Source organism: Eutrigla gurnardus (assembly GCF_963514095.1).
Source record: "Eutrigla gurnardus genome assembly, chromosome: 7".
Lineage (NCBI taxonomy): Eukaryota > Metazoa > Chordata > Actinopteri > Perciformes > Triglidae > Eutrigla > Eutrigla gurnardus.
Window position 1 is genome coordinate 15,322,762 of NC_139921.1, and position 26,112 is coordinate 15,348,873.

Sequence of the window (26,112 nt, forward strand, 5' to 3'; positions counted from 1 at the left end):
CTGATGAAAGGAGAGGATGTTAATTTGATAGTGACAAGCAGTTGAAAAGATGATATAAAAAGGAAATAAAATACAAAAAACGCTAATTTCCTCTCTCAGTTACTACAGTGATTGAGCGTCCGTTCACCATCATGTAAAATCATAAGAACCGGAGGCTTTCCAGCACAGGAAAAAAACATCAGTCCCAAAACTCAAGCCTGTATTGTACGATACAAAGCACTCTTTTTCTATGGGCTTCAGCGGTGAGACGAGAGAGAGGTTATTCCACCGGATTCCCGATTGATCTAAAAGACAGCGTTTTATTCGCTGCTAACGTGGATGTTACAATGCGAACCTGTCCTATGTCTCAGCGTGTGGCTGGCAGCAGAAGGGACTAGCACAGCGGGACAAATCAATTAACTCCATAAATGATCTGCGCCGGAGGGGAAGAATAGGGGAATGAAAGACTCTGAGATCATTGCTGATTTTTAGCGTGTTGTTGCTTTCGATTTTGCATGGGTTTCGGCCCTGAGAAAAGGTCATCATTTAGCCCATGATAGGCTCTACGGGAGACCCCATAGCACCGCAAGGATCAATTCAGAGTGAGTCAGCGCTTTACACAGAAGTGTCTCAGGGTTTATATGCATGCTGGAGGCTATATGAAGGCGGAAAAGCAAAAAGAAAGCTTGCTTCTAAATCCCAAATTGCAAAAGCTGGGGAAAACGGATCGTGTAACAATGCAACTCGATACTCAACAATGTGATATCTGATGGCGTCGTGTAAGTACCACCTGCAGCCTAAATAAAGCAAGCACTTCAAGCACATTAAGGGAGAAGATTAGGAGAGTCAGAGCTCTAAGCATGAGTGTGTTGTATGGATTAGACTCTTGTCAACGGAAAAGCCAATACATTAACCAAATCAGTCAATGGAGACAAAGGAACCACTCAATCTTAGATTACGTCAACAGAAAATGTATTAGAGGACTAATTTTGACCGGCATATTTTTAAAGATAACTGATGATCATTTTGAACTGGACAGTGCGCTCATATACTTTTTCTTTTTTCTTTTACAATCCCACTAAGTGCACTAATCTTTCAATGAGAGAGTCGCAGTGCTTCGAGCACCCCCCCTCCTTCCTTACTTCCATTTGGTCATTCAGCTGAGGTAGTGTCCGAGTTGCGGCACTATAAACACTTCTAAAAATAACCTCCTCCTTCCTGCCGCAGGGCTATATTTAGCCCCAGTGTTATCAATTCAATCCGTGCAGGGTGACACGTCTTCCCTCAATGAATCAATGCCCTCTCGGGGAGCTGGGAGATATTTGCCGCCAAGGTCTGTGCCTCTGTGGAAGCATTGAGATGCTCCGAGGGGGAAACAAGCAGAAGAAATGGCTGTTTTTGCTCCCTGTTGCTCATCACCAGGGGCAATCAGGCAAAAATCGATAGACCCAATAGTCAGAAATGACGCTTCGCACACAACAAGGGGTCACATTGAGAACTTTTCACTTCCTTGTGCTGCTGAATTGGGATTTACCCACAGCTGCAATGTAACAATATTAACTGTATCCTGGTAGTGTGTGTAGTGAATGTCTGTTCGTGTGTGTGTGTGTGAGTGTGTGTGTGTATTTCTATTTATCGCACACCAGATGGTTTGATGATGTGCTACTCACCTTGTTTGTGTCCTTGGTTGATGACAGAGGGGATGAAAAACGAATGAAATGTTGTAAAAGTAGAAGAGACGGCAAACAGAAAGATATGCAGGACTTCTCCCGCCCGTATGTTAATCTATGTGTGTGCAGCAGGTGTGTGTGTGTGTGTGTGTGTGTGTGTGTGTGTGTGTGTGTGTGTGTGTGTGTGTGTGTGTGTGTGTGTGTGTGTGTGTGTGTGTGTGTGTGTGTGTGTTTGAAAGTGAGGAAGTGTATGTGTATGTATGAGAGATTGATTAACTGGACATTGGGGAAGACAGAGATAGATTGATATTGGCTGCCCTTTCTCTCAAATGACAAATGTTGCGGGATCAGACCTGGCATTAGCCATCACTCTCTGTCTCTGGCTAAGTCATTTCACAAATTAGCCCCAATTAGTCCTTCATAACACACATACACATACACACACACGCACACACACGTACACAAACTGTTTTCAGGAAGTTCATGTGTTTCACTGTGAGCTTGTCAAATAATACTCTATTGTTGGTATTTTGTGCATGTTGTGTGTGGTTCGCCATCTCTCCCTTGCTCTCTCTCTCTCTCGCTCTCTCACACACACACTTTCCAAATTAGCTATGCAAATACACCTGGACCGCAGCAGCAGCTGTCATCATGCCTCATCTACCTTCCTTGCAACTAGCCCATAACGCCACAGCACAATAACTTTGTCTTACTGACAACTCTCAAGTCAGCCGCTCCAGCAAACACCACTCTGCTGTCTCCCATGCAGTGCTGTAGTACAAAGGCAGGATTAGGCTTTGATAGTTTTGCTGATAGGGCATTGCGGAGGGATTTAATAAGCCAATTAATTGCCATGTTGGCTTGCCAAAGGTGGAGCTTGAGAGGCAGAAAGGCTGCTGATTAAATTACAAAAGGGAAGTGCAAAGCAGCAGAAACAAAACTGGCACTGTGACTGAAAGCTACATTAACGCCACCTTCCACACGCAGGGCTTCCCTAACTTTGTATTTAGGGGTTCCCAGATAGCTACCAGGCCATGAACCACTACTGAGAAAGAGTTTGTCCCAGGAATCCCAGGATCAGACAGCAGTTTGCGAGCTACTCATTTCTGCTGCCTGAGGGGACAGCGTGGCTTTGTGGTTGCCACCGTGTCGGCAAGCATCTGCTCATATTTTATTACGTCAAACCTTAAGTTTCCTTCCATTCCACAAGGTTATCAGGCTATAACCATTTCATTGTCAGTTGTTAAGCACATTCTTCGATATCTTTTTTGTGTGCGCTGCCGCTCTCCAGGCCAAATCAATAAAATTGGCCATCTATGATAATATTCTCATTTTTGGAGGGTTTATTACCAATATGTGCAGTTCTAGTGGCATTTTCTGGCCAATAATTCTTCCCTATTAGAGTCTTTTAACATAACAACCCGTGCCATTTGGTGCCCAGCCCAGGACATACAGTACATAGTGTCTCATTAGTGAACGTAGAGGTGTTAAATAGATGGATCCCTAACATTATTGCATTGGCTTTGATTTATTAATTATTTTTTATTACTTATTTCTGTCTATGGTATGGTTTGAGCTCTCACCAGTCAGACATTTATTTTCTAAACAAACCAACTGCACGGTATCTTCCCAGCACCAGACAGCAGCAAAACAAAGCTAAAGCAGCTGGAGAAAAAAAAAAGTAAAAAATCTGGCAAGCTACACAGCCAGATTTTGCTTTTTAGTTGGTGGAGATCAGACCATGTAATTTTTTTAAATTAAAATTAACTGATAAATAAGAAACATCAGTTATAAAATAAATACATTGATTGAACGTGCAAAACACAACGATGCAGGGTGAATGCATGTCTGGCACAGAATGTAGAAAATGCAATGGGAATACACAATTTATGTCTATTTCATATATTAAGTTACAGTCTTCCCATAAAGTCCGGATGTTTGTGTCCGCTGCTGTTTTTTGTATTTACAGTGGACCAGATACACATGCTTTATGTATGTCATGATTCATTTGTTAAGTGAGTTTCCATTGCACTGGAAAAAACTTTTCACAATGTAAAAAAAAGAATTCTACTCCAGTATGTTTTTATGTAAATTGAAAAACAGGTAGATGGAAACACACCTAGTTGGATGGTCATCACAGTATTAGATATAAATATTCCAGTGACAGTGTTCAACCCCTGATGGGAGGCAACCAAGCTTCTCATCCTGTCCCAAACATTGAGACCCCTAAGCCTGTAATGAAACCTCAACATGGCAACTTATTTAACAAGCAACATGGGAGGCTGCACACAGAAAATAATCAATTCAACCAATTCACTTAAACACAATAATGGTAGATAGGGGAGAAGTATTGCTAATGTGTGGAAGGGTAAAGTGTTGTGTTGGGTCTTGGGAGGGTCATCACATAAAATAACCACACCCCCTCTCTTTTGTCTGCATCACGATAAGTCCAGCCATACTTGTTTTGGATTTGTGAGCTGTACTGAAGGTTTCTTTCTTTTTTTGTTTTTATTTTTCCGTAGCCTCGAGAGAGGAATGGCTTGATGTGTTTTTATAGAATTAATCTGTCCTATCCTTGTTTGTAGTGTCTTTCACATTTAGTACTCAAATGAATCAGACTATATTTAAACCTGGTTCTGTCATGATGTCCTGTATGTCCTAGTTGGACTTTTCATGACCCCCAGTGAGTGTAGTTTGCATTTCCAGGTGTGAGTTGAGCGAGTCCTGATTGACCCGCCTGTGCAAAAGACAACCACAAAGACATCAAACGCAGCATGCTGACGTACGGAGGCCAGTCTAGTCAGCGTTTATGATTTCATTTATTAGTTGAATGCGATGGTTGCTAATTCTGTTCGGAGGTGTGTGTAGATGCAGAGTTGGAGTGGTGGGATCTTAATGTGAATGATGATCACAATGATCCCACCTCTATCTGATTTAGGACCACATATGAAAATGGCCCAAATCAGAATGCAGTTTCCAAGTGATGCGAGGCATGAAGGTCTGTGATGCGAGGCGTTCACACAAAAACAAATCTGTTGTGCAAAAACAAGATTTATTTTGTCACTTTTGCCTGCAGTGTGAATGTAACTTTGTTGTAAATGGTTAAACACTAGGAATAGATAAATTTAGACGTGGATTCAGTGTTGGTCTTGGAAATAGCAAGATTGTGGAAGTTGGTCAGTCACTCACAGATTTTTCACAGACCTTCTCATGCATGACTGTCCGTCTTACTTTCATCATTGAGCATGTCTATTAACACCTCCTTGTAACATCTGATAGCATTAAGTGTGTGTAAACAAACAGCATGAAGACAAGCCCAACAGCCCAAATGTTGCATGTGTGGGCGTCCATGTGTGTGAGGGGCGGACAAGAGAACGAGGGCCAGTGCGGGGCGTGCGGTAGGTGTTTAGTCAGGTAGGGTAACAGTTGGCTGTTAAGAGAGTCAGAGAGAGAAAGAAAGAAGCATCTGCTCCAACACACACAGCATATCCATGCAATCTTGTGGGAGGAAATGAGGGACTGGAAGCTGGTGGGTGTGATTACCAATGATTGAACAATGATTGAGCTCTCTAACTCTCTTTTCCTTCTCTCGCTATATCCCTTCTATCCTGAGACTCTCTCTCTCTCTCTCTCTCTCTCTCTCTCTCTCTCTCTCTCTCTCTCTCTCTCTCTCTCTCTCTCTCTCCCTCTCAATCTGTTTCGTGACTTAATGGCAGTGACTTATGTTTCTTCATGGGAGAGGTGCTGTGTATAGATAGAGCCGCAGAGTTAATCAATGAAATGCACCGCTGCACCGCAGGAGCATTGGCGGAGGCCTGCCTAGCCAGCACACACACACACACACACACGCACACACACACACACTCCCCGTGGCCTCCTACAGAGCAAATATTAAAGCACTGAATGTAAAGGTAGACACACACAGCTAATGTGTTTGCACATTCCTGCTGTGAGATGTGGATGAAACCTTTAACCAATGTAAATTATTATTAATTATTATTATAAGTTAAAAGTGCTGTAGCTTCGCAGTATGCGTTAGGAGTTTTTGTCATAAGAGAGAACTTTAATCATAGCGCGTGGAGAGATTATTTTCCCCAAGTCACATCTCTTTTTTTTTTAATGAGCAGAATCCTATTAATTAAACGGAAGTTCTGATGCGATCGCGATAATGTAACTTTAAATACGCATCTTGACACCTGAGCTGTGGATTTTCACACTGCACCCACAAACTTGGCTCACATTGGCAAAGACTTTCACTTCAATGCCATGTGATGAGCTGTTGAACAGAACAGAACGTGGTATATTTATCGAGGAACAAATAGAGTCGTCAAAAACCTCCAGAATAATTGTGCCTGGCAGCGGGCTTGTGGATGCTCAACTCTGAACCCCAAACCTTCCCTTTGTGGGATCCTTGGGTCAAAGTGTCCAAATTTAACTCCATTAAGCATGCTGGGACGCCATGATGTGAGTTTTTCCACAGCGACCAATAAGCGCGTGCTGCTGCCCGTGTCTGTTTCTTTATCAGCACAGGGCGACACGCTACAATCTATCCAGTTTATCAGCGAATCCAATTTAAACAAATCTCACCACAGCTTGCGCCTGTCCTCTGGCGTTCCGTTCATTAATTAGACGTCTAAAAATATCAAACCCCTCCAAGACTTAATTAACCCATCGACTCCATTTGGTAGCGGCTGCATGCCTGTCTTTGGAGGCGAGATGAATGACTTTTATCGGAGTGTGCGTCTGTACGTGCATGTGTTGGGGAAAAAGTGGTCCGTTGCGGCAGGCTTAGTTTTTTTAATTCATGCATGTCCTTTCCTGCTTTGTTTCTGTGTGTGGAAGTGCTTTACAGAGCGAGAGGACACACCGTAATCCCCATCAATCACGCCCCCCCCAATGCTAACGTCACAGCATAGATGAAAACACAAGAGTCAAAGGCTGCTCTGACCCAGCGTTCTCAAGGATTAACGAAGAGTGGGTTGTAATAAAGCCATAATTGATCAATTATTCAAGCTGTTTTTGGTTTGATGTGACATTTGTTAGAACAGTAATTGTGTTTGGGCATGCTTTGATGCCAGAGGTTAGTAAAAATGAGTGTCTGGGGGAAGTCGTTTGTTCAGCATTGCCAAAAGAAAAGCAACAGAATATGAATTATTTTCAATTCCAACCATTTTCTGTGGAGAATTCCAGCTGCTTCCCTGCTTTTCCGACATAAAAATGTTGGTTTTATTCTTAACAGTGTTAGAAAGAATAACGTCTGTTATTATTCCTTTTTGAATAATAATTGCATTTCAATTTTCTCCAATAGATGACATTTGCTTCAGAAAGTCATGCGTGTCGTGTGTGATGCATTAGTGACATTTGGATGCTTCTCCTCCTGACATTTACCACAGCCAGTCAGCTCACACCCAATTCACTGTGAACCTGTGAGTAGCGAGTTAGTCACTGTTTAGCAAAGAAGGGTTTTTTCTTTAAGAAAAAAATCAAATATCAATATTATCAGTATAATCACACATTAATACAGTATTTGAATTATTAATAGTGGTTTTGACGGCTCGTTAAACGTTCTTCTTGAGTGCAGCTCTGGTCCGGTGTTGCTCTAAAGTCAAAAGAAATATGGACCCAAGTCAGATTCAAGTTAATGAAATTTAGAGCCAGGTGGCTTGGCACAGCGCCAAGGCTGGTCTGGCTGCCAGGATGTTAAAGAGACAGATAGATCAGCGAAGCCTTCAACTCCCACATAGAATGTTATGATTACTGACAATGTCATATTTGATGTGTGCAAATCATAGACCATGTAAATGTGTGTCCAGCTAAGGCGTCTGACCATCGGACAGTCAGCAAAGTGAACCAAGGTCAAACTAAACAGGAAAGTAAATAAATAAACGGGAGGAGAGGTGAGAGAGGTTTGTGCTTTTGCATGACCATAGAGGGTCTCTGCAGCTGTGTGTTGTGTTGTATCGTCTGTGTGAGAGACCCTGACTCAGCCTCTACCGTTGCCCTCCCAGTAAATGAACATACGAGAGTGTGTGAGGTAGAGAGAGCGACATTGTGTGTAATGAGCTTGCGAACAATCATCACCAGTTCATTACAATGAGTGGGTGCAATTAGCCCTGCAGATTTTGAAAAAGGTGCACCACCATCCTCCAATACAGACAGGCTCATTTAAAAACATTTCTACATGCCAGTCACATTTTTCTCTCACACAAGATTCAGGAATAATAATTGCTCCACACGCTCCGTATTCACAAATGTTCTGTATTATTACATATATATATATTAAATCAGTTACACACGCTCTTCTTTAAATGGATTTCAATGCCTGTGTGAGTAAAGCCTGCCAGACTAAACCTCCACTTACTGCTGCAGAGCTCCTGTCTGCCTGTTTGTCTTTGTCCCCGCTCCACATTCATCATTTGAGACTGTAGCGACGGGTGTGAAATATTCACTCCATATGCAGTAAAGAAGTGAGACATCCTGATCTCACTGGGAATGGGATAATGGTTATGCTGACATCTGGATACTCAATTACCTGGTTTAACAAGTTGAAGAAAATTGCAACATTGAAACCGCCTGGCTTTTTTAAAATTTTTATAGCAGATTTCCATGTGCGAAAAGCTTCTTTTCTCCATTCTTGAGCTATGTATTGCCGGTAATGACATCATTTCAGTCCAGGTTTTCCTCGGGTTTTAACCAGGCCAAACTACAGGAAAGCTGAAATACTGAGCAGCTGTGCGAAGGTTTTAGTGTGTGTTAACGCATCGTGAAAATGGTATAACTCAATGGGTGAAACTGACTGTGCCAGGGGTGGGGGTTCAATCCAAATGGCATGTTGCTTCATCATTGGGGAATGTCATCACACTGTTTTTATGGTTTAACAGTAGGAAGATACAGGCACATTGCAACATCTTGCAAAGTCTATGATACATAACGATGTCTCATGAAAATCCCCAGCACCAAAAGACTGACGGACAAAGTTAGCGACTAGTTGGTAAAGAATATAGGAACATTTAGCAAAGAGTCAGACATTTCCCTGGAATATGTTGGCAACCGTGGCAGAACTAAATGGAGTGTCAGTATTGGATTCATCAGGCAGCCCAATGTTGCTTCATGTCTGCTGGATGTGTAAACAGGCCTTTGCTATGAAAACCTTATAACGTGATAATATGGCGTGCTTTTAGAGCTTTTTTGTACTGCCCCAAGTGGCCGAAAAACATCAATTATTACATTGACTCTTTGCGCTCCTCATGCCACCCAGGTTCCCCAGGATGACTGGGGGGGTTACCCTGGTGGTGGGAAGGATGACGAGATCCCTTGTCGTCGGATGCGGAGCAGCAGCTATGTGAAAGCCATGGGGGATGAGGAGAGCGGCGAGTCGGACTCCAGCCCCAAGACATCTCCTCAGAAGATGGTGCGGCCCGACGCCCTGGTCAAGGCCATCATCAGGCCCAGGGACTTGCTGGACTCCCAGAGGTACACATGCAACTTGCATTTCTGTTTGTATCTTCATTATTTCCTTTTTTTCTTGCATGGCTGTTTAGATATTCATTTCACCTCCAAGGTAGATGCCGCAAAGTGAATTGTCCATCTTAACAATTCTCAGTCTCATTTTGTATCCCCCCACACCGGGGGGGGATTTATGTGATTATATCATTGATGAGTTTTTCTTTTTCTTAAAAAAGACAAAAATGTTTATGGCCACCGATTTTAGTGCCTCCTGGGTGGGATCCCCCTGGGATCCAATCTCGGCACACTCAGATTCTTGATGCTACCACTGGGGGTGCCACAGAAAAAAAATGTCAACTTCTACATGGCTTTAAGTAAATCAATCTCCCAGTGGAGTGAGATAATTCTGTTGGTTTCTAATGCAATTCCACTCTTTCCAGAAATATCACTAATTAAATCATGTCTGAAAAATCCTGAAAACATGATTTAGCGTAATGGATTTATCTCTATGCATGTTTTGTATTTCCAAGAAATGCTGCTTTCTGTGTTTGTATTTTGCATTTTAAAAGAACACCAGTTCTCAGCTTATTATCTGTTTTGAGCAACTTGGTGCTTATACTTTATTTGCTTTTTTACTTTCCCTTTCACAGTGTTGGCAGTTTTCTTGTGCTAGTAGTGCCCCACAACATCAGTGTCAAGCACTTGAGAGCTGAACCCTGTACTCATTAAAATCCCTTCCTGGGTATTCATATCAGTGTCTTCAACTATAGGAAAGTGTTTGGTGTGTTCTTCTGGGATGTGTCCCATTAAATGGTGAGGAAGTAGAAGGCTTTTGTTGTGGTGACTCGGCGGCGGAAGAACGCACTCTTAAGAGGATTACATGATGAGACAAGCTGAAGACAATGTCAAAGAAAAACTAACACAAGCGACTATGTTATGTAGAGATACCAGGAGAGTTACTATGATTACAGCATTATCACATCCATTAGATTAGGATAAAATTAGACAATGGAGTACAACAAACCAGGTAACCTGACCTATAAGACCATTCAGTAACAGCCTTTCCCCCCCTAAGGTATTTTCTGATATTATGATTCAAATAAGTATTAAGATGAACTTGCTTTCTCCATAGTAATGTGTGAAAAGCCAATTATAGTAGATACAATGATGATACACTGCAGAGGTTATTCTCAAGCTGTTTTAGGTCAGAAATGGATTTTCTTTTCTAGCCTGCTGTGTGTTGTATGTGCTGATAATTGTCTGCTAATCCTCCTGCTCCGTGTTTGCCTCACTTTCTGTTGCACCTCACATCCTATCTCCATCTTTATTTCATTCACTTTCAGTTCTGTTTCATTCAAGCATTGCACCGGGTAAAGGCAAGCCCCAAACACAATGGATGTCGCCATTACATTTGCTGTTAATCAGAGGTTGTTTTAAAGCCTACTTTTCCTATTATTTCCAACAGTTTTGGGATGTTCATTTTTCATTTTTTAAATCCATAAGTGAAACTATTCAAATGTTTCTTATCACCTTATTTTACTCCCTATTGTGGTTTTAAATTGTAGTGTTATCGTGCTTCAAACACCAACTTATTGCATTGTGCATGGCCGATTCCTCTTTTCCAGAGTCATTTTTATGAGAATACGGGAACGCAACTTCACTTTTTGTTAATCGTTCAAAGGGACCTGTTCCTCTTTGTTCACAGCAGAATGTGAAAACAGTAATTACAGTCGAGATTCACAAGACTATTTTAATAATATGACGGTTAAAAAAAGTATCCCGGCCTTTCAAAACACAATCTTTTTTTACCTGCCTTTGTTGCGCTTTGTGAGCCGTGTATATTGAGCACATTTACCAGTGAAGGTTGAGTTCAGTGTGGAGGTCCAAAACAAAGGCCTTTAGGTGCCACGTAAAGAAGAACTGGCTGTGCCTTCTCACTTCTAGACAGACAGTCCTTCCTTTTTAGGGTGCACTCACACTACACCAATTGGCCGCGCCCGGGCACGATTGAGCCTAAAGTCTGGATTGTTTGGCCAGTGTGAGCGCTCTGTTCCGTACTTAAGAACGGTACGCTTCCTCGGCCCCGGCGCGCTTGGAAAAGGTGGATTTGAGTACGGTTTGGTTCATGACATGATGTAGGCTTTAATCGATAGGCCGCCCCACTCATTATCGCTCAGTGTTCAACTCGGATCCCCCCCATATCGAGCCAATTTATGACTGAAAATACTGTTGATGACTCTGTAGGACACTCTGTGTCAGGCTTGGGGCTTCAGACTCATGGTGTGAGCGGTACCAGAGCGGAACCGAACCGGTACATTTATAATAAAAATGCTGCTGTGTGTCTCGCGATCGCTCGTGCTCACATGCGCTGATGCAGGCCGAGTGTTGACTAGAAATATATGCAGATGGACTTTCAGTTTCAGTCATGTTCTCCGTGTTGTTCTCTATTGTGATGACTTGAGACGGGGCTTCTTTAAAACAAGAATTAAGCCATGCGTGTATTGTATTATGAAGTGATGACGTACGTACAACAGGCAATCGTACCAAGGCACGGTACGGACGAATGGCCCTGGTGTGAGTGCGCCCTTATTGTATTAAGAGAACATTTTAGTGGACAACTACCATTACTTCATAATGCTAAACTGACTAATAACTGGTCGAATCATAATTGCATCGGCACATAGTGAATTATGTCCCAATTCATTCATGAATTAATCAAATAATGAATTGTTCCCAAATATATGAATAGACACGTCCTGTGGTTCTAACAGTGGCTAAACTAATCATACAGTTACTGTAGGACTATAACTGCCAGATTAATTTCTATGAGGACAATATTCAAACAGTTTGTGTAGCTGTTGCTTTATCTGTTGGAGCACAATGTGAGTATCTCCTATTCCATTTCTCCTCTGTGTGTTTTACTCAGGATTGTGTAGAAAAAGCCTTCACAGGCCTGCTACAACTGCTGCATCACTGTGTTTCTGCTCTGCTCCCGGTCTGCACAAGCCCAAAGGCACATAATCTGACATAAACTGTCGACATTATGCAAAGACGACCTTGTGTCTGACCTCAGTGTAGAGTGCGGCCTTTGACAGACACATAGCTGCGGTATGTGATGTCAGATCAGCAACAGACGGTGAGGCACTCATCAACTAGCACCGATGATTCCCTCACTCTTTGAGTCATATCCTCATATCTCGCTCTTCGCACCGCCGACCCCGTTCTCATTGCCATTCAGCAGAGGTTTTTAAAAGCCTACCATACTTACCTAGAGAACAGCATTTTTCCTGAAAGCTCGGAAACCGCAGCAGGCAACACCCACAGAATCGGCTAATACTGTTAACCCGACCCTGTGCATACACACAAACAGGATTTATGATGGGCATGTCTGGTATGAGTGTTGGTGATGCCTCTCTGCAGGATGACAGGAGGTGAAAGAGGGGCAGCAGAGATATTCAGCCTCTACATTCATAGGCCACAAGCAATAGCATGCTTACATAGTTATTCATCCCAGCGGATATATAATGACAAATCGAATGTTATTGATTGTGATCAGTCAGGAACATAATGATGCCTGTCAGGGAGGATGCAATCGCTTGGCCTTTTTAACAGCTCTTTTAGAATATGAAGTAACGTATGAGGCAGCTGCAGTGAGGTATGCTCATTTTCCCACATCTTGCAAAGCATCCCCTGGCTATCCATTTTGAATAGCTGTAAACAGTGAATGATTTATGAGGATGCAACAGCAGGAAGAGCTATCAGTTGCCGTTATTGTACTCCAAAGCCCCTCTAAATAATGGCTCTCTCAGTGCTCAGGCCGAGAATCTGCTGGGCTCTGCTGAAAGGAAGATATTGACCAGCATGGTGCGCCTGTGTGGCTTCCCTCTGAGTCCACTGACAAGGGAGTCCAGATACTACCCTGATCCCACTCTGAAAATACCATAATGTGATATCCTTCCTTGTGGATTAAAATAGACATGTATCACTGGCAATAGCCAAGGCTAGAGGGTTTATGTTTTTGTATTGAGCCATAACTCAAGACTTTATATGCTAAGTATGACAATTTCAAAGAAAAATAAAATCATGAAGTATTGACATTATGGAAACACATGGATATAAACTGTAAAGTGACTGGTTGGCGGAGGTGAACTGCGAGGCGGTTGTTCTAGTTTGCTCTATATTTTGTGCGTCATCAGAAACATCTTTTTTTTTTTTTTAATGATTTCAACAATATGAGAAGGGTTTTGGTGCAGCGCAAGGATTGATATATATATCGGCCAATATGACTTTAAGGCTAGGGCCTGATGATTTCAGCAGTACAAAAGTCCTACAGGATCTTAGCTTTGTCGTTCTCAGCCACCTTACATTTTGACTTTGGGACTTCCAGCCCATAATACTCAGCACAGATGTTCCTCCACTTGGTTTTGGCTCCATGTAAGCTGTGCCGGCCTGCATCTAGCACCCTGCTGTTACATGCTGTGCAAGGCATCTTTGCACAGCCTGCACCTGGGTTCTGGTCTGGTGTTGTCCTGGTCTCTATTGATCTAGTCCTCAGCACCTGTTTTGTGCTGCCATGATTAGTGCCTCTGTGCTGTCCTTCACTCCAGCTGTTGCTAGCCACTGGTACGATTTCTCCATATCAGCCACTTCTTCAATCTGTTGGTGGTACATGCCATGCAGGGACTTGTCCTTTCATGATGGTACCCCTTCTCCCTCCTCCTCATCCTCAGGTTACAGCTGTCAGCTGATCCCTGGCTTGGATTCTGGGCAACATGTACCCTTTCTGTTGGCACATAGCATGAACCAGCTGCAAAGCTGGAATCAGAGAGAGATTGACGGGGTTGTGAGGAGTTACATCTCGATTGATCGGAGTTGCCCTAATATTGACTTAGCAGCTGACCACTTGGGTCCAGCTTCCTGATGTACTCCTGGATCTTGGATGTTTCATCACTCACTAGCCCCCGGCCTCCCTCCTTTTGCTAAGTGAACAATCTCAGAGTGCTGAGTGTGGGGTGAAACCCTCCGTGTATGGTGAGAAGCTTTCTTGTCTTTATGTCAGTGGCTTCTAGCTCTTCCTGTGGCCATGTTATTATACCAGCAGGGTATCTGATGACCGGTAGTGCATACGTGTTGTTGGCTTTGATCATGTTTTTACCATTCAGCTGACTTTTCAGGACTTGCCTTACTCTGTGTAGGTATTCGGCTGGGGCTGACTTTCTTGAGGCCTCTTCATGGTTTCCCTTAGCTTGCAGGATACCAAGGTATCCGTAGCTGTCCTGGACATCTGCTATGTTGCCTTCTGGTAATTTTACCCCTTCAGTAGTGATCATCTTGCCTCTCTTGGATACCATCCGACTACACTTATCTAGCACGAATTACATCCCCATGTCGTTGCTAAAGATCCTGGTGATGTGGAGCAGTAAGTCGATGTCACGCTAATTCCTGGCATACAGTTTGATGTCATGTAGTGGAGGTGGCAGATGGTTACTCCACTTTGGAACTGTTATCCGTGGCCAATCTTAGTGATAATCTAGGGGGTTCAGGCAGAGCATCTCCTTGGTATATACTACTCTTGATGTTTCTGGTAATGCCAATTGGTGACTTTGAAATATTTTACATTTTAACAGCACTAAAGAATAGACAGCAGCTCACCCTTGTATGCAGCATCATTTTATATAACATTTAAAATCTCCCATTTGGACAAAGATATCCTCTACTTTTATACCTGAAGTTTATAGACAAAGTTTAAAGACTATTTTCACTTTCTATTCTGGGAACCAATTGCCTAAATCCATATTTGTTGCTGTTTTAAGTCCACACATAAAAGGCGGATGCCCCTGACATGAGAGCTCTCAAGGTTGTTGGCATGAGATTAGATTGGATTCAAGACAGACATGATGCAGGTTGTATTTGCTCTCCTCTTGTAGCAATTTGATGTCCCGCGGGGGCATTCAGATGGGCCAAACACAGATTTGACAGCATCGGCTCCCTGAAGCGAATCATGTTAAAGTGAGAACAGGCTGTGGTTGTGTCACCTCCCTCCATCTTTCCCTCTTTCAAGCTCTCTGTCGCTCTCGTGGTTGACAGGTCACCTCTTTGTTCATCTCACCAATAAAGAATACATCGCAGTCACAGGCCCACCGAGCTGGAACAGCCGGTGCACTAGAGGGAAAGTTAGATGTCAATGATTGTTTTAATTAATAATCATTTAAACCCCCCCACCCCCCTTCCATTACAACTTCACCCTGGGGTCCTGCACGTCCTGTCAGCTCCAGAGCCAGCAGCCATGATGAATTGAATATGAATCAGCTTTCTTTCTTTTTTTGCCATAGTAGGACCTGCCAAAAATGTTTAAAGAATGTATTAACGATGATGGGAACTGAATGACATGTGGCAAAATTCACTTTGCATAATAAGTCTCGGAGTCAATCTGTAATGAAAATTGCATTCTGATAGCAGCTTGCAATGACACGCATACACAGAAGAGCATCAACAATTAACATCCATCTCCTGCAACTTCGCTTGTCTTTAAATGACTTTGGCCCGGTCTCCAAACACCATAAGCCAATCAATCCCATCCATTTTTGGCAGTTTCTAAAATAACTCACACTTGTTTGCCCACCCCTGTCCATGATTAGCTTCTTGAAGCACCATAATTAATCAGCGTTTACACTGGCAAAGCAGTCAATAATTACCGATTTGACATAATGTAATTATTCATTCAGATAGCATTGGGTATGAGCATGTTCCCCTCAGATCTCAAGGTCAAAGCAGAATTCCAATCCATTGATTTGTGGCTGCGTGGGGTACGTCATGCATAATAAGCCTACTTTTCTGTTCGGCAGGCTATTATGAATATTACACTTAATACCATTTGCCGTAACCTATAAAGAAAGTTATTGTGGTGGAAATCAGTTTATGATCACCTGATGAGAAATAAGAATACAACTCCTAACAGCGCTTTTAGTAATTTATTCTATAAAGAGTCCAAAACAGGCTAGCAGTCGCTACAGACAGACTGTAAACAGACAAAGTCTAATAAGTCAAAGCCCTCGCAAACAGGGTGTCCAAGCGGACCGCGTCACCGACATACAGCTTCAGAGCAAACTATCTGGCCAGATAGGGGCGGACTCCTTAAGAGTCTGACCAAGTCTTCAGTCTTGAGAAGGGCTTTTTATACAGTTGTTTGTGATGTGTCATCAGAAAGCATTGTTCGTTGTTTGTGTAGACGGAGAACTTTGTCCAGAATGTGGTGTTTGAACCACTCATCAGTGTCCATAGATCCATATTGACTTGCCAGCTGTGCTGGTGTCACAAGATGCATTTCACAACTTATGTAACACATGACATGACATGAGTGCAGAATACAGGTTACCTCATGACACACATGGAATAGTATGAGTTAAAACTACTCAAACTACTAATTATACTATAATGAACTACTAAATGAAAAATTCCCATCACAGTTATCAGCTGCAGTATTGATCTCCTGGCTCATGGCTTTAACACCACATACAATAGGACTGAATAGAAACCGATGTGTGCGTTTTACAAGACAGGATGAGTATGGAATGGATGCACTGATAGTGGAGTGCTAAACAAATCACCTTCTATTTTTCCCCCCATGTGAAGATGCAATTATTCTCCAAAGGGCTTTGCAGCGCATTTTGTGTGTCAAGAAGGAAAATAGCAGAAACGAAAGAGTTTCATCCTCAAAGTTTTTGCTTGTGTTGGTAGTAATTGTATGTTAACACAAAATCTTCTGTCCTGCAGCAATCTATTTTTCATGTTTCAGATGTCCTTTGTCCTATCTGTTCTTTCAATCGAAGGCCTCACTTTCAACCTTTCTTCTCAGAAAGTGGCACAGCAGCTACTGTCATGGCCAAGCTTTATTTAACCACAGACAGAGTATTATTGGCAGTGTGACAGGGAGGAAGTGTGAGGGTCCCCATCCTCCCTAGCCTTAATATTGGCCAACAATGGAAGTGCATTAGCAACAATCAGAGACATTAGAGGAAATTTGCTCGGTGGGATTTGATAAAGGGCCAATGCGTTTTTCCAAACAGCCTCCCTTCACTCAACTGACAATAATAGACATCTCTACAGACAGGGATGGATGAAGTATACCTCAGTAATGCATCGGCCAGTGCAATTATATCTGATCTTGTCAGCTATAAAGCTTGACTAAGTTTCATTGCGCAGGGAAGGATGCTTTTTTTATTCGAATGTGGATCAATTAAGCAAATCTAATTAGCCACACAGTGGAAGAATGTGTTTTATGAGTTTTGCAGTAATTTTCGGTCAGTGGTGGCAATTTGTGTGTGTGTATGTGTGTGTGTGTGTGTGTGTATGTGTGTGTGTGTGTGTGCAACTACCGTGAGAAAACACATAACACACTCCTCATAACATTGTGTGTCTTCTCATGTTTCATTTATAAGATGTTGCCTTGACCAGACAATTCTGTCTGCCAGCTTGTAATTTAACATTCTCCCACTTGTATCATGACTTGAGGGCCATGTTGGTCATAATCACCCTAATGTTTGTGGCATTTTGGTGAAAACTCCCAAGCAAACATTCTATTCACCACAAATCCCATACAGGGCCAGTTCCATTGGACATGTGCCCAGTGACGTCACATCCATCCAAACTCCCACTTGTGGGACCCAGTAACTCTGTTTTCTTCTCTACCCACAGCTCTTACCGCCTGGATAAAATCAACAGTGACATGCGTAACTACATCACCAATTTTGCTGCAGACTTAAGGTGAATACAGGCTCAGTGCCTCCCTTCTCCCTACCTCTCTGTTGCTGCCATGTTGCAGTGGTCGGATGTGGGAGCCAGCTGGCTCGCTGCCCTGCTGACGTACCCAATATGGACGCCTCACAGAGCAAACACTCAAGACCAGTCAATGAGGGGTCACCTGGGGCAACCTGCTCACGCTGGCAAAGCATAAGGCGCTGTTCAACACAATATAGATGTGATATGATCCACCGCACCAGCATACCTCTTGTAATATACAGTTTCTTTACTTTTACCACTTTATTCAGACTTAATCTCTGGATGTTCCTGCTCTCGGATGTCTTTGGGTGTTTAGAAAGTTGATATTACTTTTGCAAACAAACGCGGCCTTGCTTCAGCATCACAAGATGGATTGGGGGACTTTTAATCACACTGGCATTTTCCCCGCTGCCAAACACCGGTGTTTATCTCTATAAAAAGCCCAGAAACTGCTTACTCATCCCTGCCTGCCATTAGAAATGGATCTGGCGGAGGGAAACTCACTTTGGTATTCTTAATGTGACTCACATAGTATTCTCTAGTTTACTTAAAGGACCTTTTTTCTTGCATGTTTTGCTAATTGTCTTCTTTCCAGCAGATTTCAAACCAGACTTGGGTTTCTGAACGTTCCTCTCGCACTGCTGGTGTAACACATTTAATTGACCCGGCTGACACCGGGGTGCTCGCTGAAGTGCTTGCTCACTAACTAGCTCCTGATTTGCATTTCCCTCATTTCCAAGCATTGATCGGATGTTTCAGCACAACAGAAATCGAACTGCCTTTTTAAGGACGCCGGTGAACACATCGGTCTAGCGTGGGAGAGAAGCAGAGAGTCTCCCATCTTGGGAGATACAATGTCCTGACCAGTCTCCCTCTTACGTTCAGGTTGCCCACAGGAAAACACAGAATGGTTTTTGTCATCATGTCGCCACTGGTCAAACTGCTTTGGTTGCTGAAATGATGCTTTATTGACTTGCTTAAGAAATCATTGCCATGGCCGTAGTCCCACGCCCTTCCTGCTTCTCTTTTTCTCTCTCTGTTCAGTCAGAGCTACCACTTGCAAGCCGCCAGGGACATGCACCCGAGCATTGCCCTGGATCCCTCTGCCAACTACAACTCTCCCAAGTTTCGCTCCAGGAACCAGAGCTACATGCGGGCAGTCAGCACCCTCAGTCAGGCTAGCTGTGTTAGCCAAGTGAGCCAGGTGAGTGTGCACCCTTTCAATTAGGAGGGTTATTCAAATCCAGACTTGGACTGGAGAGCAGTGGTTTGTGTACTGGGGCCCTGAGGAGGTCCAAGGGGGTCTCCAGTGAAATAAATTTGAATAATTTCACCACAAAATTGTTAATTTAAAACCACAGTTAAAGACCATGACTTTCCTAAATATAGTATAACTCTCACTGCGACTCTTTTAAAGTACACCATGTCGATATTGTTTTTCAAAACATCCTTTTTTTCCAGCTTCATTTTACTTAATTTGTATGACAGTTTGTTGCACACTTTTTATCAGGATAGATTCAACGACTCCAGCAGGGGTTGTGGAGATATTCATCTCCCTCTAAAAAGAGGGTATATTGATTTGTTCAGAGTCTTAAAAGCTCAACTAAACTCCTCCTAATTCAAAATCCCAATAGAACAAGATGTTTATCTTTGGTTCGTGTTATTGCCAAATGGGAGTGGAGTGATAACTATCAAACTATTTCCACTCAGTTTACACACATTTGTAACAAGTCAGTATCATCATCAACCACAAATCTTTAAGAGCAAGTCAAGGGCATACTGTCCCTTGATTTCATGTGGTTGTATTTATACTGCAGAAAAAGGAACCAACCTGTAGGTTATCTACAATTGTGGAAATATGACAATTTCCAGGAAATACTAATAAAAATGCAAAGGTCGTTTTTGTGACATTCTAAAAACACGTTTTTCAGTGATCTCTCTGCTGTCTTCTTTCTATTAACACACGTGCACTTGTTTAATTTTAGCAACAAGGCCTGATTTTCTTCAACAGGAAATTGAGAGAGAACACAAATTTGAGGTTTTATAACCGACCAATTAATTTCTCCAGATAAACAAAGAAAAATCCTCACCTGCTCAACAATGGAGAAAGGCATGCTTACGACTTTTGTTTGTCATAGGTGAGTGAAACAGAAATAAATGGCCAGTTTGAATCGGTGTGCGAGTCGGTGTTCAGTGAGGTGGAATCCCAGGCCATGGAGGCTTTGGACCTGCCCGGCTGCTTCAGAACCCGGAGTCACAGCTACCTGCGAGCCATCCAGGCCGGCTACTCCCAAGATGACGACTGCATCCCCCCCATGGCCTCTACTGTCACCTCGACCATCAGGTCCACTACAGGTAAGGGCAATTCACATGATTTGCGCAATACAATGTGTGACATCCTGGATGTTGGTATTTTTGTTTGTACTTAAAGTTTTACATTTGGCATTAACGTGTGTTAATGGATGACTATAGAACAGTTAGTGCAAACTGGTTGTACTGTCAAACAGCTTCATATCTCTGCATGAATCACTCTTGTGTGTTTCCATTGTTTCCGATCAACGTATGATAACAGTAGCTACCACTTGTGGGCTGTGCTAGTTCATCCTACTGTATTTTGGATACAGTGCTTCATCTGCTTATCCATTGGATGCATCAGAGAGTAAAGCTATGAACCCTATTGAAAATCACAAATGGAAATTGTCTGAAGTAAAAAATCAGGTCAGGGTAAGGACATGACTGCTTTTTACACTACATTTTGGAAATCTGACTTTCTTTGTGGTGACACAGGGTGACACTTGTGAACACACATACATGTGAAATTGCCATATGCGGAGTATGCATTGTTTAGCCTACTTGTAAACTCGGTTTACTTTTAATTATCACAGCTATGAAGTTTTCTTCACTCACAGATTGTTCACTTCACACACAAATTATTTTGTGTCATTGCAAAAGCTCATGTTTGCACACAACAAGATCACATGCACATTACGTTCAGAAGTGCCTGGATAATGGATAATCTAATGCTGCCAATGAATATAACGGTAACTGAACTGTCACACTGGCAGTCCCATATATAATAGCACATATGCAAACTTGTTAAAATAAATCTAAACCTATTCAGCCGACACGTGCATTCATTTTCTGATACTGAGCCTTGATTATAAATTGTAATCTGCTGGTGTTTCCAACAATTCCCATGATTGCTGGCTTCACGGAGGAAATGATACGTCCTTGTGCAGATGAAGAATGTGGGAAGAAAAGAAGAAAAATTGTCTGGAGGAGAAGTCTGAGTGGATTCCACCTTTCCCCACAGTAGATTCATGATGTAACTACACCAGTTGCACTATAATAGGGAGGGTTAGAGGTGTGGCCATCTGGAGCTGTGCTTATGATCAATTCTTCATACCTAAAACTGTTTGCTTACACTGCTTTCTCAGTAAACCCAAATATCTTTGCATTTTTAGGATACAGAGTTTGGGATGTGAGAGATGTCATCACTATTTTGGACATGGGATAATTGGTGCTTATAATCAATCTGTCAAACTGGACCTCACTTTTTCAATAGGGTTCATACTATACTTCCTGAATGATGGGAAATGGTTTGGAAGCTTTGCTCATCTTTGCCTCTTTTCATTGCACAAAGTACACATTTCTTTACCTCGACTGAAAGCAGACGAGCATGCAAGGATTGTTCTTACACCTCATTTATTAGAAATATTGTCCATTATCTGTGATGTGTTCAGGGAGCTAGGAGTTTCAGCTTTGTGCATTGAAAAGATGCAATGAATGCATGCTACAAATTAAGGTTGAGAAGGCAGTGTAAACCATTAACGGTTATGAGTCAAAATGGGAGTACAGGCTTTCCAACATTGTAATGTATATTAAAATGATTAAAATTTTAGAATGCAAATCCTTCTATACATATCTACAATATACAGATGAGTGAATTGGGGCAATAATCATAAGGTTAGCACATAGTTACTGTAGCTTTCTGCTATTGTCTTATTTTGACTCATGGCATTCAGTGCATGACTTGATGTTACTACGTTGTGACAATTAAAAGCACATTCTCTCCAGCTGCTCACACCTGTGGCCATATTACAGATCCGTATTTATATTTGTCTTCCAGACAGAAATTATGTGCAGGGTGACTCTTGTTTACCCGACCAGGCCAGTGTACTTGAGGATTTGGCAGACACGGCCCCTTTGGCTCATGATGATCTAGGCTGCCCCATCAGAGGAGACAGGCTTTACCAACAAGATAGCATGGGCGCTACAGCTAAACCTCTGTCTGGACCGCCTGTTTCTCCCAGCCTCTTCAGATCGCCCAGATCTATTGCCCCAGAACGGCCGTCACCAAAAGCCATCCAGGCCAGTATCAAAGAGTCGGCTACCTTGGCGGCAGCGATCAGCATGCAGTGGAAGGAAGAGGTCTCGGCCATGCGTCGAGAGCTAGCTGACCTAAGGAGGGACCTCTGTGTCGAGCTTCGTGCTTTCAACAGTAATTTCAATACTTTCACGCAGCATTACAACACATGGTCTCCCCAAGGTGGCAACGTGGCTGCTGGAGCTGGGGTAGGTTTAGGTGCAAGGGTTGGGGCAGGGACAGGGACAGGACCAAGGCCAGGGGCAGGGGCAGGGGTAGGGGCAGGGGGACTTGGAACCTCAGCAGCAGATGGAGGCACTGGGGGAGCCAGAGAGAAGAAACCCCAGATATCAAAAGTGTCTGTGGGGACCCAGGCCAGGAGTAAGGTCCTTATCCGACAAAGCACTGCAGATGCAGCTGTCAATTGTCCAGAGGAGAAGGAGGAAAAGAAAGGCGCTCGCCGAAATCTGCCAAAACAGCTCTCCATGGACCCAAGCATTCTTGCCTGTCCACATTCAATGTATGTGGAGAGTGCTATACCCCTTTCTTTGGATCCAATACTTCCAGGCTCTGTTAGAGTGGCAGAACCAGAGCCATTTGATTTTACTGCTCTGTCCTCTAGAGCTAAACCAGATCCACAACTACAGCTACCAGACCATGCAATTGCGACTTCATCTGACATGGTCATTAATGAGCCTGTCACCACTCATGGTACAGTGGCAATTCCTTCAGAAGCAGCCCTTGAGAGTGCTCAGGATTCAGTGACAGTGGAACAAGAAACCCTAATCACCTCACAGCTAATAAATATAGACTCAGTTGAAGAGTCTCATTCAAATACTGAACCATCTCACCCTGATGACATGAAATCCCCAGGCTCAGAACTAATTGAAAAAGATATGACACAGCTACCATTTCCAGTTCCTGTAGTTACTGTGTCTCCACCTGAGGATTACGATTATGATATCATGTCAGATTCAGCATGTCCGGATCCAATCACTGTGGAAAAAACAGATACAGTGTCTCAAGACCCTACTGCTGTGTCTGTACCATTATCAGGATTAGATGATGCAAGTCCTACAGACCCAACAGAGTTAGAATCCAAACCACCAGACTCACCAATGGCCTCCTCATTTGACCCTATTCAAGCCCCATTCTCAGTGTGTAATGCACCCACACTCGATCCTGATTCTGCTCCACAATGTAAGTTAGAGACTGACATCGTATGCCCATCCATTGTGGTGTCAGAGTACATTGACACAGATTCTCTTCCAGATCCAACTGACAGTGACACAAATCCAGAACCCATTATCACCTTACCAGATGATCCCTCTGACCCTTCCCCAGAAGAAATGACATCAGGTTCAAACTTTGCTTCCACTTCAGGAGATACTCAACCCAACACTGACCCTGAGAGCCAAGACCCAGAGTGGCCACCCCTTCCTGAACCACTTGATACCCCACCTATTTATCATGCTGATCTGGTCCACTTTGACTTAGTTATGCTGACCTCCCTAGATCAAGATGATCTTGACTCTGTGTTCATGGACCCCGAACCAGAGCCGTTTGACCTCAGTGTTGACTCCTCATCTGATGCAGAGGATTTAGAGCCACCCTTCTACCAATCAGATTGTTCAAGTTCACCCCTACCAACTGTTGACCCTGAAACAGTGTTCCCCTTGGATCCTTCCCTGTCAACCGACTCTGTCTGTTTGGACCCAGCTATGGAGTATCGCTTAGCTCACATGCCTCAAGATGTAGCCTCAGAATTACATGGAGTCCTTCTACCACAGGTCACTGTCACAATATCCCCTGCTAGTTCAGTATCTCCTGATACATCACTGGAAATGGACTTTGGTCCCACAAGTCCAGGCCCAGATCCTCTTCCACCGGCTACAGACTCATCACCACCAGATCTCGAAGACATACTCTCAGGGCACCTGGCACCCATGGAGCCAGATGATATGATTTCAGAAACACTGGAGTGTATGGCTATATCCCAGGAGTATGGGGACCTTGGGGAAGACGAAGGTAGTCTGGAGAGGTCCTCAGGCGAGCAGGCCTTTCTGTGGTACAGGTGGCAGAGGAGGGCCCAGAGACGGAACTCAATGCACAGGAGTGCCAGCGTGGAACTCTGGAGCGGGAGATACGACTACAACAGTGCAGAAATTACATACGTGTCTCTCACTCTGTGAGCTCATACCTCATTCTCAGCAGAAACAATGTAGCCCAAAATATATTTATAGCTCCCAGTTTGCAGTGTGCTGTAGAGCAATGTGCAGCTCTAAATGTCATGTAAGCATTGGCATTCAGAGCAAGAACTTCCTCATACACGAACCTGCAGTAATATTCCAGGAGGAAAAAAAGACTGCATTGGTAGCAGCCAAGAAAAATATATATCAAGGATTGCACCATACTGCAAGAATGCAATGAACCCTTGGTGGTGACAAATTTACTGAACAACTGCGCTTTTAAGACATTTATTAAAAGCACTATGAACTTTTCCAAAGCTTTTGTCTCCACCGACGTGAATTATCTTCCAGGACAGTACTGCCTTTTTTTTTTAATCACTGGATACACAAATAAATTAATGTTCTTGTTCTGTCAGTGTATTCCATCAAAGACAATTTACACATCTATTTTAAGAAACTCTTTTGGAGCTCTGTTATAGACTACGGACAAGATGGCCTAATACAAGGTCCCGACAATCCTTGCAATGATAATGGAAACGTTCCTTTCCTTTCCTTATTTTGACCTCTCTGTTTATTGTCACTCTAGAGTGGAGTGAAGTTAATCTTCGCAGTTATCATATAACTATAAGAAAATACTGTTTACTATGTGAGCTGTGATGGAGTCTGCGGGTATAAAGGAAAAGGAAGTGATGCTGTGAAATGACTGCTTGACTGAGCTGGAATACTGTACTGTTAACAGAAAATAAAAAGAATAACTCTCATCATTTGAATTCATGCTCAAATATGAATACAAACTAGTACAGTTATGGTATGTAGCCTCTTTGTACTTGCAACCTCATGTTCCCTACATGCACATACACTGCTACCAAACATACAGCATATATACACACACATCTTTACAGGACAATAAATACAAGATCACATTTATTTAAAAATCCACATTAAACTTAACATGTCTGTTTATAAACTTAACAGGCCTTGTTGAGAGATGTATTTCTGAATGTAAGATATCATCTCAATGCTCAGGAATCAAAGATGGGAATGTTTACTGGGACATAAGTGTGATGACTTGTTGAATTGTGTTTCTTCCTGAAAAGAGGTGTGCAACGTGCAACTATTTTTTTTAACATGAAGAATGAAAACTGAATGATGAAAATAATGTTGTAATGTATGTTGTGCATGACAGAAGGCCTTAATATGTTTTGTCCATTTCATATACAGTGCCTCATTGTAAGTTTTTGTTTCTGTTCATTGCTTCTGAGATTGATTTTGAGAGTCAGTGCAATGAAAGGAGTCTATACGTACCACAAAATAAGCAGAATTCTGTTACCAGCAATGAACGACTTAAAAGCCAGGCAAATCACAAGATGTATCTGTGCTATCTGTCCAATTAATGGGCTCTATACGGAATCGCCCACTGAAGTCTGTGCTCTAATAAAGTGTGCAGGAACAAAAAGAATATTTCAGCTGAACATCAGTGTGCTGCCAGAAAAGGGGTTTTGCTGTATGTTGTTTTGAATTGAATATGTGCAGAGCACTTTATGAAAGTTTGTTAAATTGGCTGAATCTGAAAGGTTTTCTAAGGGTTTGGAAGTTAATTAGGTTGTATTGTTGTTGTTTTTTTGTTGTTGTTGTTGTTGTTGTTGTTGTTGTTGTTGTTGTTTTCACCAGCATCAAATGCACC

The 26,112-nt window shown here is 42.7% G+C and overlaps 1 protein-coding gene across 9 annotated transcripts in view; it reads left to right on the plus strand.

Moving 5' to 3' along the window:
* The window catches only part of dlgap2a (discs, large homolog-associated protein 2a), a 191,742-nt gene that overhangs the window by 143,737 nt on the left and 21,893 nt on the right, over positions 1 to 26,112 (plus strand). For 6 of the 9 annotated variants that reach the window (XM_084014340.1, XM_084014341.1, XM_084014342.1 and 3 more), the window contains 4 exons: positions 8,908 to 9,122; positions 17,790 to 17,858; positions 18,918 to 19,077; positions 20,012 to 20,228. In XM_084014340.1, coding sequence (XP_083870466.1) covers positions 8,908 to 9,122; positions 17,790 to 17,858; positions 18,918 to 19,077; positions 20,012 to 20,228 — 661 coding nt within the window. The remainder of the gene's footprint in view (positions 1 to 8,907; positions 9,123 to 17,789; positions 17,859 to 18,917; positions 19,078 to 20,011; positions 20,229 to 26,112) is intronic. The other 3 variants (XM_084014343.1, XM_084014345.1, XM_084014346.1) reach the window with 1 other exon arrangement.